Source organism: Aquarana catesbeiana, linkage group LG03 (assembly GCF_042186555.1).
Source record: "Aquarana catesbeiana isolate 2022-GZ linkage group LG03, ASM4218655v1, whole genome shotgun sequence".
NCBI classification, from domain to species: Eukaryota; Metazoa; Chordata; class Amphibia; order Anura; family Ranidae; genus Aquarana; species Aquarana catesbeiana.
This window is the reverse complement of record NC_133326.1, coordinates 78,488,569-78,502,040: the sequence shown is the minus strand read 5'-3', so window position 1 is coordinate 78,502,040 and position 13,472 is coordinate 78,488,569. Positions and strand designations below refer to the sequence as shown.

General features: G+C 39.9%; 1 protein-coding gene across 8 annotated transcripts in view; it reads left to right on the top strand.

The window, feature by feature from the left end:
* MYO5A (myosin VA) overlaps positions 1-13,472 on the top strand; it is a 290,881-nt gene that overhangs the window by 228,413 nt on the left and 48,996 nt on the right. For 6 of the 8 annotated variants that reach the window (XM_073618728.1, XM_073618727.1, XM_073618732.1 and 3 more), the window contains exons 29-30: positions 967-1,067; positions 8,546-8,626. In XM_073618728.1, the coding sequence (XP_073474829.1) occupies positions 967-1,067; positions 8,546-8,626 (182 nt within the window). The remainder of the gene's footprint in view (positions 1-966; positions 1,068-8,545; positions 8,627-13,472) is intronic. The other 2 variants (XM_073618731.1, XM_073618733.1) reach the window with 1 other exon arrangement.

Here is a 13,472-nt window from a genome sequence, read left to right as displayed (position 1 = left end):
CACGTACACGGGCGATTAGTATAGTGCTCTATTACATCTGTGGTTAGTAAAGAGGGGACCCCCTTCGATTTGTGGTTGACGGAAAAGGGTCCCCTCACATTAGGAGTCCATGAACACTAGGCAGCTGAAAAAATGCCAGAAACTCTGGAGGAACCGTAGTTGAGAAAGGCTGTCCCATAGTCTCACTTCCCTTATTCTTTATAGATATTGGTGGACTGCATTGTTTTGCTTGTGTAAAGTTCCTGTTAGATCTATGTACCCATATGGCCTTCTTTGATCAGATGAAGCCCTGTTATGGAATGGCTTGGCTTTCTATTATCAATGTATTCGCATTATTCTGAATCTATAATGCACAAAATAATGAGGCATAGGTGGCCAGTAGGAATGTGCAGGAAATAGGAAGAGGCAAGCTACGGCACTATCAGGAAGTGCTTGAGTTCTGCCTGAAAGAACAGCCCAGCTTTCAGCTGTACCATCAACATTCTGGAGCCATGTGATATGTCTGCTCTGGAACTAGTACTCCTTCTGCTAATGCTAAGTTAATGGTAGAACTCAACATTCAAAGTAATAATCAAGAGTTAATACTGGAATTGGAAGGATGTTGAGACACACATCTAAACATTTAGAAGGAATGCAGCCTAGATATCTGTCTGTATTTGATTTTGGTGATATGGAGTCATGCAAAGATTTTGGCACTAACTTCTGTTTAATTCATTATGAATTGTATTATTTTTTTTGCTTTAGTATAGCGTTACCCCTGTATTTTCCATATAAATATCCTATATAGAATAGTGAATTTCAACCTTTTGAAAGGGTAACATTATGTTAACAGAGGTTCATTGAATGCCAAGCTTAATAACATGGTGTCCAAGGTTTTTGGTCCTAGTCTTCTGATCATTGATAAAGCCATTGATTCAAGATCTCCTTGGTTAGATATAAAAATGTTTACATTTTGCTTTGTTTTAGAATACAATGACAGACACGTTACCCATCTCTGAGGATGTTCAGAAGATGAAAGACCGAAGGGAAATTGCCCAGGCTTATACAGGCATGAAAGAAACCAACAGGTAAGTTGCACTAATACTGTAACCCAAAAAGACAAAATTTAGATGTCGCTCAGGAAGAGAGGTAAAATTCGACTAGACAGCTGTGAGTGCAGGCAAGGACAGGAAGCTTGTCCTAGCTCCAAGCCGCAGCAATGTCAAAGGAAAAGATCCATAAGTCGCACATCATGAAACAGACCCATGTGCATGAAGTGAGATAAATGGCAGCCTCAGCCTGGACTCCAGTCAGGCCACGCTTCCAATGCGTTTCGCTCCACCCTTTGGAACTTAATCATGTGGAAGGGGATTGGTAGGAGGTAATGTCAGTCTGAGAAATAGCTTTAAAAATACACCCTTATTCTTTCAATATCTAAAATCACTAATCATTAAGACATAATAAGAATAAGGTACTGCCAGGTCCCTGTCTAAACTGTGTCTATGTTTGGTGACTAACATCCTCTCTGAATTATGTTATAGATAATTCATTATCCCTTATGTAGTTTCAATACAGCACTTCCTTTATTACACGGCTTATGTTTCATCTTGTTTCCTAGTGACAGTATCTAATCATTATAAAGTGCAGATAATTATTGCGCTAACCAATAAAAAGAAAAAAGTGAGCAGCTACATACGAATGTGACAAAAATTGATAAAGTTAGGATATGTGAAAATGTAGCGCTAATAGTGAGAAAATAATAATGATAAAAAACTGTGCAATACTCAAATATATAACGTTCTGAGTCCCAACTATGTGTAAATGAAAGAACAAAAATTAAGTCCCAGGTGGGTCAATCCAAACAGAAGACGAAACAGGTAAATGATTTGAATATGTACAACATCCGAAGAAATGTGACATCCAAAGACAGATAAGATTGGTTACTCTTACCAGAACCAGTGGACCTGGATGTCAGCGACACCAGGTCAATCAGGCATGGATATCCAGATCCACAAATCTGCAGGAACGATCCAAGGGGTCCAGGGAGGTCCAGATCTCTCTCGATGGTAACGACAACCACTGAGCCGTTGGTGATCGGTTGGAAAGGCCAAACAAACTCACATCCCAGCAGGTATGCAAAAAAAAGAAGGGGGCTTCCAATGGTGCAGGTCAAAAAAGGTTGTTTTTTTTATTCATAAAAACAAGCATACAGAGTAAAATGTGATCACAAGTAAAAGCAATATGGGGAGCAGAGGTTTCCAACTGATCACCAACGGCTCAGTGGTTGTTGTTACCATTGAGACCCCATTGAGAGATCTTTGAACCCCCTTGGACCGTTCCTGTGGATCAGTATGTAATCATAGATGTTTTTGGTTTGTGTAAACGTGGTGTTGGCAGATCTCTTTATTACTTGTAAATGTTGGCTTCCATTGTGCAGGGTTAGGGTGTCCATAGACATAGCAGGGTAGCTGCATATGAGAGTCCTCAAATTCCACAGTCACAGGCCTGATCTGTAAAGATGAACCCTCCACCTAGCCAAGGATTCATGTTTATGCTAACGGAGAGAGATGTGTAAAGCTGGCCATAGATAGATCAGCAGGGACTGGCTGAATTTGGATCCATCTGTGGCCGGTCCCACTCGACAGAAGTCAGTCTAACAATCAGCTTCTGTCAAACGGGAACTTTGGAACAGCTTCATTCAATCACGGCTGCAGAGCTGATCTGTGTACTCTCACAGTGGAGGAGTCCCCGCTGTCAGAATGCAGTGACACAGTGGGGAGGATTCCTCCATCCACATCGCTTGTGTGGATGGGGGAATCTTTTTATATATATATATATATATACGCACGCCTACTGGCTGATCGAAAAAAATAAATGAAAAAAGAAACAACCCTTCTGTGGGCAGCCTAAGATTGCACACAAGCCCCTCCAGTGTTGACATATCTCAGAGTAAGCAGTTTTGGTCTAAAAAGGTTTTCTAATATGTCTACTTACTCAATCCACTAAGATTCATTCGTTTACCATTTCTGCAGGTTTAATAGATATGAAATGCTGACTAATGCAAATAAAAAGTGGTCATATCAGGCATGGCTGTATGCTTGTACAGGTACTTTTTCCAGTTGAGTTGAAGGCTTTGGCCATATAAGTTACAGTCTAAAAAATGTACATATATATTGTGTTATTATAGTGTTCTTTAAGCTATACTTATCTGGTCCAGTAACCTTGCAAACAAAAAAGAAAAGAAAGTTTTGTTTTTTTTTAAATAAAACTGTTCCTTAAAATGTCTCTTACATCTCTTTTTTTTTTCTTTCTCACCATTTAGTTTTTTTTTTTTATCCATTCATAGATAATTTTTTGGCTTTCCTTTTTGTTCCGTTGGATTAAATAAATATAATACTTCACCAGAAATGTAAAAATATAGGGGTTAATTTACTAAAACTGGAGAGCACAAAATCTGGTGCAGCTCTGCATAGAAACCAATCAGCTTCCAGGGTTTTATTTCGAAAGCTTAATTGAGCAAGCTAAAGAGAAGCTGATTGACTATCATGCACAACTGCACCAGATTTTGCAATCTCCAGTTTTAGTAAATCAACCCCATAGTGCCATCCAAAATGGGACAATAAACATGTTCGCTTTTCTCTACAATAACATTAGTATTACGATCAACACTGGTCAAACTATCAAAAAAGGCTTGTTTTTTTCATCCTATTAGGTCATATATATATATATATATATATATATATATATATATATATATATATATATATATATATATATATATATATATTTCTATAGTATCTCACAAAAGTGAGTTACACCCCTCACATTTTTGTAAATATTTTATTATATCTTTTCATGTGACAATACCGAAGAAATGAAACTTTGCTACAATGTAAAGTAGTGAGTGTACAGCTTGTATAACAGTGTAAATTTGCTGTCCCCTCAAAATAATTCAACACACAGCCATTAATGTCTAAACCGCTGGCAACAAAAGTGAGTACACCCCTAATGCCATGTACACATGGCCGGACTTTTTGACCAAACTTGTCCGACGGAACAAATCCGACGGACAATTCGACCGTGTATGGGCTTCATCGGACCTGCAGCAGACCTTTTCTGTTGAAAATGTGACGGACTTTAGATTTAGAACATGTTTCAAATCTTTCTGACGTATTCGAGTCCGGTCGAAAAATCAGTTCGTCTGTATGCTAGTCCGACGGACGAAAACCGACGCTAGGGCAGCTATTGGCTACTGGCTATGAATTTCCTTATTCTAGTCCGGTCGTGCGTCATCACGGTCAAATCCTTCTGACTTTGGTGTGATTGTGTGTAGACAAGTCCGATTCGACGGAAGTCCGTCGAAAGTCCGTCAAAGTCCGACGTGATTCAGTCCATCGAAAGTCCAGTCGTGTGTACATGGCATGAGTGAAAATATCCAAATTGGGCCCAAAGTGTCAATATTTTGTGTAGCCACCATTATTTTCCAGCACTGCCTTAACCCTCTTGGGCATGGAGTTCACCAGAGCTTCACAGGTTGCCACTGGAGTCCTCTTCCACTTCTCTATGATGACATCACAGAGCTGGTGGATGTTAGAGACCTTGCGCTCCTCCTCCTTCCGTTTGAGGATGCCACACAGATGCTCAATAGGGTTTAGGTCTGGAGACATGCTTGGCCAGTCCATCACCTTTACCCTCAGTTTTTTTAGCAAGGCAGTGGTCGTCCTGGAGGTGTGTTTGGGGTCGTTATCATGTTGGAATACTGCCCTGCGCCTTTGTCTCAGAAGGGAGGGGATCATGCTCTGCTTCAGTATGTCACAGTACATGTTGGCATTCATTGATCCCTCAATGAACTGTAGCTCCCCAGTGCTGGCAGCACTCATGCAGCCCCAGACCATGACACTCCCACCACCATGCTTGACTGTAGGCAAGACACATCTTTGTACTCCTCGCCTGGTTGCTGCCACACATGCTTGACGCCATCCGAACCAAATTAGTTTATCTTGGTCTCAGACCACAGGACATGGTTCCAGTAATCCATGTCCTTAGTCTGTTTGTCTTCAGCAAACTGTTTGCAGCCTTTCTCGTGCATCATCTTTAGAAGAGGCTTCCTTCTGGGAGGACAGCCATGCAGACCTATTTGATGCAGTGTGCGGCGTATGGTCTGAGCACTGACAGGCTGACCCCCCACCCCTTCAACCTTTATTTAACATCTGCACTTCTCATTCATCTTTAACATTCAATAAGTAAAAAATAAAGTAAGGTCTTGCTTTATCTTCTGCTATTCTCTTTATCCTTGGGTAGCTGCATTACGCATCACCTTGTCAGCATTTTATTTTATGGATAAGACACAAAAGCCAATTACTTACCGCTCTTTCTTAAAGTAGAACTATAGGCAAAATTTTTTTTTTCCATTTTGGCTAGAGTAAGGGAGGGTTATAACCCCGACTAGGTTTTCCCATTGCAGAGATTTACCTTCACTTCCTGTCGCAGAGCCAAACAGGAAGTTAGAGGAAACCCCTGCAAATTAAGGGAGTACTTTGGGGACACCCAGGTCACCAGAACTAGAGCCCCCGTTGGAAGATTTCCCCTCTATTACATTCCTGTGATCAACCCAAAATTTGGGGATTTCTTTTACTTGCACTTTCAATGATAATGGTGAACAGGACAAATAGAGAGAGTGAATCTCCCTAACAGTGGCACAGACAGCAATAAAAACTGACAGGGGTTATAATCTCTCTCCACTCTTTCCAAAACTAAAAGTTTTGCCTTTAGTTACACTTTAAGCTTAGTACACACAATCAGAAAATCATACGCAAAATACCGCTTTTGAAGAGATAGTACGATAATCTGATCATTAGTACACAGCTTTCGTCTGAAATGATCAGATGGGACAATCACGAAAATCTTTCTCGTACGATACCAGATCGTACAATTTTAGTTTATTCAGTACAGTTTTCGTTCAAAAATACAATACAAATACAATTCAATGCATTGCATCACTTCCAAATTTTTATTCTGTGATACGAGCATTTTCATAACTTTAGTAACCTTCATTTTCAATATGGTGACTAGTCTGCAAAAAATAAAAAATGGACGATCATTTGTCAGATAATCTCATCGTTTGTACCAGGCTTTACATGGAACCTTTAAGTATAGACGAAATGGATTGTGTTTTGTATATTGTCCTTTAAGGGTCTTGTTCACAGAACCACTATTGGAAAAGATAGCAGCATCTTATGCAAATAGGGTTGGATTTTTGACTTTTCACATCTATTTTATGGCTGCTGTATTTTTGTGCCAAACGGTTTGCTTGTTTTGCTTGGTATAAAGAATTTCAAAATTTACTTCTGTGGCAATGTTGTCTAGAGCACCCATCAGAGTCCTCCCTCACATTAAGGTCCCTATCAGAGCCACCATTACATAAGAGTCTGCCTTAGGAGTTCCCTCTTACATCAGAAGAGAAGACCAAAGACAGCCCTTTCTGACCTTAATTCGTACACATTGAGAATATCCCACTGACCCTGACCACGGGCCAGATAAAGTCTGGTATCAGGCCTGGATGTGGTCTGTACTTTGGAGACCCCTGTTCTAGAAAAAACAAACAAAGGATAGTACAGATGGGAAATCTTCCAATGTTAAGCCCTGTTGTGGTATCTACTATCTAAGGAGGGACAGACCCTCATTTTGGAGAGATCTCTTACTTCCTGCTGCATCTCTGGCACAGGAAGTAAAGGGAAATATCCCCGACAGGACACAGGCCGCTAAAGACAAATCATTTTAAATGACTTCTTTAGTTAGTACAGTAAAGGGAGATAATATTTGGACTCCATGTTATTATTATTATACAGGATTTTTATAGCACCGACAGTTTATGCAGCGCTTTACAACTTGAGGGTAGACAGTACAAATACTTTAAAACAGTAGGAATCAGAGTGCCCTGCTCGTTAGAGCTTACAATCTAAGAGGGAGGGTCAAGAGATATGAGATGGAATAACACTGGGGGGGATGAGCTGATGGAGAAAATAAATGTACAGTTGTTAGGTGGGAGCCAGATAGGCTTCTCTGAAGAGATGTGTTTTCAGGGATCGTCTGAAAGTCGACAAAGTAGGAGATAGTCAGACAGATTGGGGTAGAGCATCCCAGAGGATGGGAGAGGCTCTGGAGAACTCCTGGAGGCGAGCATGGGATGAGGTGACAAAGGAGCTACAGAGCAGGAGGTCCTGGGAGGAACGAAGAGAACAATTTGGTTGGTATTTTAAGACCAGGTTAGTGATGTAGCTGGGGGCCAAGTTATGTATGGCTTTGTAAGTTATGGTTAGTAGCTTGAATTTAATTCATTGGTTGAGTGGCATCCAATGGAGGGATTGGCAAAGAGGGGTGTAGCAGACGCTGAGCGGTTTATAAGGTAGATACTCCTGGCAGAAGCGTTCATGATGGACTAAAGGGGGGAATAGCCTGTTTAAAGGTAAGCCAATGAGGAGGGTGTTGCAATAATTGAGATGAGAGATGACCAGGGAGTGGATTAGAAGCTTTGTGGTGTCGTTGGTTAAGAAGGGGTGTATCTTGGAGATGTTGTGGAGGTTGAGGCGGCAAGCTTTGGACAGCGACTGGATATGGGGCCGATGTTGCCTTTTTAGCCATCACAAATACCAACACTGTCATGTAACTTTAAAGTGACTGCCATTAAAAATGAAACTATTTAATAAACATGGATGTAATGCACAATAAAAAGGAGTAGCATCAAAATGATTTTGCAAATTTGGTGGATTGGAGAATGGAATATTACTATTCTCTCCTAATTAATATGAGGACCTTAAGTCTCCGTTCACACTGGGGCAGCCCCAAAGTCACACGTCTGAAGCCGTCCCGCATAGCGCAACTTCAGCGCGGCTTGCAAGTAGTACAAGAACCTTTTTCAAGGTCGGAGCGATTTCAGTTGCTCCGATTAGAACTGTCTCATTGCACTGAATGGAGCGCGACTTGTCAGGCGACTAAGTCGCCTGACAAGTCGCTCCAGTGTGAACCGAGCTTTAGAGTCAGAGTACTTATTTAATTAAAATTGAACTCATGATAGCTTTCAATATGTAGGTGTGATTTTTGTTTTCAAGTGCATTCCAAAGTTATCTTTGTCCATTCTTGCTTTGTATGCTTGGTTTATGTGTGCCAATCATTGTTACATTTTCATTTGTCTTAAAAGTATACCAGTCATGTGAGAAATACAGAGGCTACTATTGCTGACTTCCTTCTGAAAGTATTAATTGGCTGGCTCAGGCCTAAATACTCCCCTGGTACAAGTATGCAGCAAGTAAAGTCAGAGCAAAGTCAGAAATACTGATCTGCATGCCTGTTGAGGACTTAAAAGTTTAAAGGAAGAGGATCAACCTGATAGCCAGGTCAGTACCATTTTCAGAGGGAAGTCAGTAACTGCAGTCTCTTTTTTTCTCTCTTGGCAGGTTTCCTTAATATTTCTCTCATTTTTCCATCAATCCATTTTTCAGTTGTTCTTTTTTTTTTCTCTTTCCCTTTTATTTTTCTTTGTTTTTTTTGTAATCATTTTTTTTTAAAGAACCCTACCTCAAGACTTCCATATGCTGAATGAGGACGGAGAGCTCTGGCTGGTGTATGAAGGGTTAAAACAGGCCAACAGGTTACCTAATTTCTCACTCTGGGAATTTGTGGTCTGCATTTTGCCTATTACTAACAATGGCCAGAGATTAAACTATGCACTCCTCTATTATGGATTGTGGACTATGCTGCCAGAAATGGTCACTTTGGCTCACATGGTGTGCCTGATTTCTTTATGCAGTATACAAGCCAGTTTATTGGTAACCACCTGTCCCTGAACATACTGTTAAATCTTCATGGTACTGCTTGAGAAAACAATTCCTAGAAATTCTTTTATCTTTTTACACCTAAAGATACTACTAAATTTCAGTTTTTTTAAAAAGAATATCCTTGAAAAAAAATGTATTAATAACTATTTATAATGTCAATTGGTGCAGGTTTAACAGTTCACTGTGGTGTCTTTTTTCTGGAACTTAAAGTATAAGTCCACTTTTTCTCAGAATCTTTAACAAAGTTTGATATTAAAAGCCTGGGCATTGATTTGTCTAATTTTGTAAGATGTGTATACCCATCTAGTTCCATTATACCTATACAGACTGTATAATGTATCCACCAAGCAGGCTGGATAATATATAGAGTTAAAATACAAGGACTATTCCCAAAGTGGGCATAACATTTTCATTAACCTACGTAGGTCATTCAAATTTCACATGTTGTTGGAGTAACTGTTCTTCTTCATTGCAGGTAAATAATGGATTCAAAGCAGAAGCAATATGCCATCATTGAGTTGATGATGAAGGAGGAGAGCAGGCTGTTCAACATCCACAGAAGGTTATGGAGATGACAACATTGACAACCTTGTTATCTCATAAATATTCTGTAGACTTCTGTGGGTTTTGGAGAGCATGCACACCTCCTTCATCAAGAACTTATGTTGCTTAAGCTTGGAATCCATTATTTTCTTGTAATGGAAAAAGAAGATGGAGAGTTACTTTAGAGGAAGAGTTATTCTACCAACATGTGAAATTTGAAAGATCTCGAGTAGAAAGTGATTAGAAAGTTTTTTAAGGCTGCCTGTGCTCCTGTTAAGGAGATGCACCCACTTTTTGTCCTATTTACTGTTATCATTGAAAGTTAAAGTAAAAGAAAATCCCACATTTTTGGTTGACATCAGAACAGTAATAGCTGGGAAATCTTCCAATGGGGACACTAATTCTGGTGACACCTTGGGATTCCCTCATTTTGGAGGGATTTTCTATCACTTCCTGTTTTTGACTATGGGACAGGAAGTGAAGGGAACTCTCCCCTATGGGACACAGATGGCAAACAAAAAAGTGACAGGGTTTATAACCTTCCCTTTCTCTATCAAAAAACAAAAAAAGTTTTTACCATTAGTTACACTTTAACCGATTGCCGACCAGCCTCCGTCATTATACTGCGGCAGGTCGGCTCATTCCTGTGAATCGCCGTACCGATACAGCGGGCCCTTTAACAGCTATAGCAGGCACGCGCATGCCCACTGCACGGGAGCTGATGCGCGCTGCTGGTGAGCGCGATGTCCACCGGCCACCCGCGATCGCTCCACAAAGAGCCACAATGGGGATCTGTCAATGTAAACAAACAGGTCCCCATTCTGATAGGGGAGTACAGTGTGATCGTCTGTTCCTAGTGATTAGGAACAGTGATCTCTCTGTACTCCCAGTCAGTCCCTTCCCCCCACAGTTAGAAACACCTCCCAGGAAACACATTTTAACCCCTTGATCACCACTAGTGTTAACCCCTTCCCTGCCAGTGTCATTTATACAGTAATCAGTGCATTTTTATAGCACTGATTGCTGTATAAATGTCACCGATCTGTCCCGCTAAAAATCGCTGATCACCACCATTACTAGTAAAAAAAAAAAAAAATTAACTAATAAAACTGCCATAAATCTTTCCCCTATTTTGTAGACGCTATAACTTTTGCACTAACCAATCAATATACGCTTATTGCGATTTATTTTATTTTTTTAACAAAAATATGTAGAAGAATACATATTGGCCTAAACTGATGAAGAAATTGAGGTTTTTTTTTAGTTTTTTTTTTTTTTTGGATATTTATTATAGCAAAAATATTGGGTTTTTTTCAAAATTGTCTGTCTTTTTTTGTTTATAGCGCAAAAAATAAAAACCGCAGAGGTAATCAAATACCACCAAAAGAAAGCTCTATTTGTGGTAAAAAAAAAAAAGGACGTCAATTTTGTTTGGGTACAGCATCGCACGTTCACGCGATTGTCAGTTAAAGCAACGCTGTGCGTTTCGCAAAAAATGGCCTGGTCGTTAAGGGGGGAAATCTTCCGGGGCTGAAGTGGTTAATTTAAAAAAAAAAGTCATGCCCAATTTTACATTATTTTTGGTACAGATTATGTTTTCCTAAGCAGTTGGGGTATCCATGCGAACATTCGATTGTCAAATGTAGTAATGGTCACCATAGATATTTCCCCAAGAATGATGGTCAAGGTTATAAGTTCCCATTTTCAAACACTCCTCACAGCACCGAGAATTGGTTTAATTCCCAATTTCAGCTCATAGTTAATTTTCTTACAGATAGGAGAAAAAGAATGGACCCACTCATAGAGATTAGAGATTTTACAACAAAATGCTAAATCTCCATGTGTTATAATGGGTGCCTTGAAGGGGCTTATTATCATCCAGTATAAAGTCAGAAGCTGCCCTGTTCTTGCAAGCCAAGCGTAAAATTGGTATTTTCACTTGCTAATATTGTTCTACTTGCTATTATTTACGGTAAATGTAGATGGAACTGAAAAAATGTACAGTACTTTCTCTTTGGGCACAATGAGTCCTTCCACAGCCGGTATAGGTGTTTTGGAACAAGATTGGTAAATAGTTCTATTTGCAAAGTTTGTTTTACTTACCCGATAATATCGTTTTGTCCAAAAGTGAGGAAATAAGTGGAGTTACACTCTTAGCTTGTGGTTGGGTTTTCTTGTAAGCATGTTAACAAGCCTTCTACATTTCTACAGTGGTGTCTCTGAGTATTTGCCTGCATGTTTGCTTTATTCCAGCTATACAATATTTTGTTCTATTTATACGGGATAGGGACAAAAGCCTTACCTATTTGAAGCTTTGCATCTTGCGTGTCAGTGAGCTAACACATACATTATGAATGATGCCTAAAAGCTGTAGCTAAATAAAGGTATTGCAGTACACAAATGCTGCTATTGCTGCTTTAATATAGACACTTATAATTCATCTCAGCCATTCTTCCTAAAAAATGAATTTGTTTCCACAATTTCTACCTAATTACAGAACTTTTTTTCTATGATAGCTGTCTGCCTCTATAGTGCCTTGAAAAAGTATTCATACCCCTGTAAATTTTCCACATTTTGTCATGTTACAACCAAAATTGTAAATGTATTTTATTGGGTGTTTTTTTTTTTTTTTTTTTGATAGACCAACACAAAGTGGCATATAATTGTGAAATTGAAAGAAAATGATAAATAGTTACATAGTTAGTAAGGTTGAATAAAGACACCAGTCCATCCAGTTCAACCTGAGTGAGTGTTAAGTGTCGTTAAGATGCTCATCTATTATATTATTATTTATTTAAGGTACCCATATAGCGCCGTCAATTTATGCAGCGCACCACACATACATCGCACACTCACATCAGTCCCTACCCTCAAGAAACTCACAATCCAAGGTCCCCAACTCACATTCATATACTAGGGCTAATTTTTGGACAGAAGCCAATTAACCTACCAGCATGTCTTTGGAGTGTGGGAGGAAACCAGAGTACCCGGATGAAACCCACGCAGGCACAGGGAGAACATGCAAACTCCAGGCAGGTAGTGTCGTGGTTGGGATTCGAACCAGCGACCCTTTTTACTGCTAGGTGAGAGTGCTACCCACTACACCACTGTGCTGCCTAAATGGTTTTCTTTCATTTTTTTTTTTTTTTTTTATTTTACAAATATGTGAAAAGGTGTATGAATACTTTTCCAAGACACTGTACACCTTGATCAATGATAAAACATGTTTAAAGTGTACTGGTGCTGAAAGTTAACAAAAATAAACTGTCATGATGCATTAGACAGCCCAAACATGATTAGTTTTCTTCTGTTCGAGCCCATCCACCCACCCCCACCCCCTCGCCCCGTCCACACATTCGAGGTGGATAGGGGAATCCCTGTCACTGAGCTATTGTATTCTAACAGCAGGGACACTTCCCCACCATCAGAATACACTCATCAACACTGCCAGCACTGATTAAGCAAACATTTTACAACAGGCTGGTTGTGCACAAGTTGATTGAGAGATCAGCGTCTGTACAACCAGCCTGCCCATAGCCGGATCGATATTCGGGCGGTCCCTGCTGAACCAGCTGAATTGCCATCCATCTCTGTCTGGCTTTACCTTCTATAGTGGAGCCCAAAACCTGGAGTGCTCTATTATCCAAATATCAAGTTAAAATTTCACACCTCACTGTGGGTCCTTCATTGTGTAGGATGTCTTCGCTGACCAATAGTGAGGTATAGGAGGGGGAGGGGAGGAAGTAAATACCTTTATGAGCACCATCTGGGTGTCTGTTTCTGATTTCTGATGCCAATTTACTTTAGTACAGATCCATTTAAATATATAGGCCATGTCCTGTTAGCCTCCCCTCTAGATTTAAAGCAGAACTCCGGGATTTTCAAAAAATTCACCTAATAGTACACCACCCCCCCCCCCCCCCCCCCCACAAAACACTAAACAGTTATTACATTTGTGAAATTTCTTACTATTTAAGAGATATGACTGAATTTTCAGGAAGTCAGCTCTGTGATTCAAAAAATGCATGATCTTTTCTGGCAGGGAGGATCTCTTAGAACAGTGATTGCATCATATCCTCTTCTCTCTCTAACTGTAATCAGACTACATTTCCATTG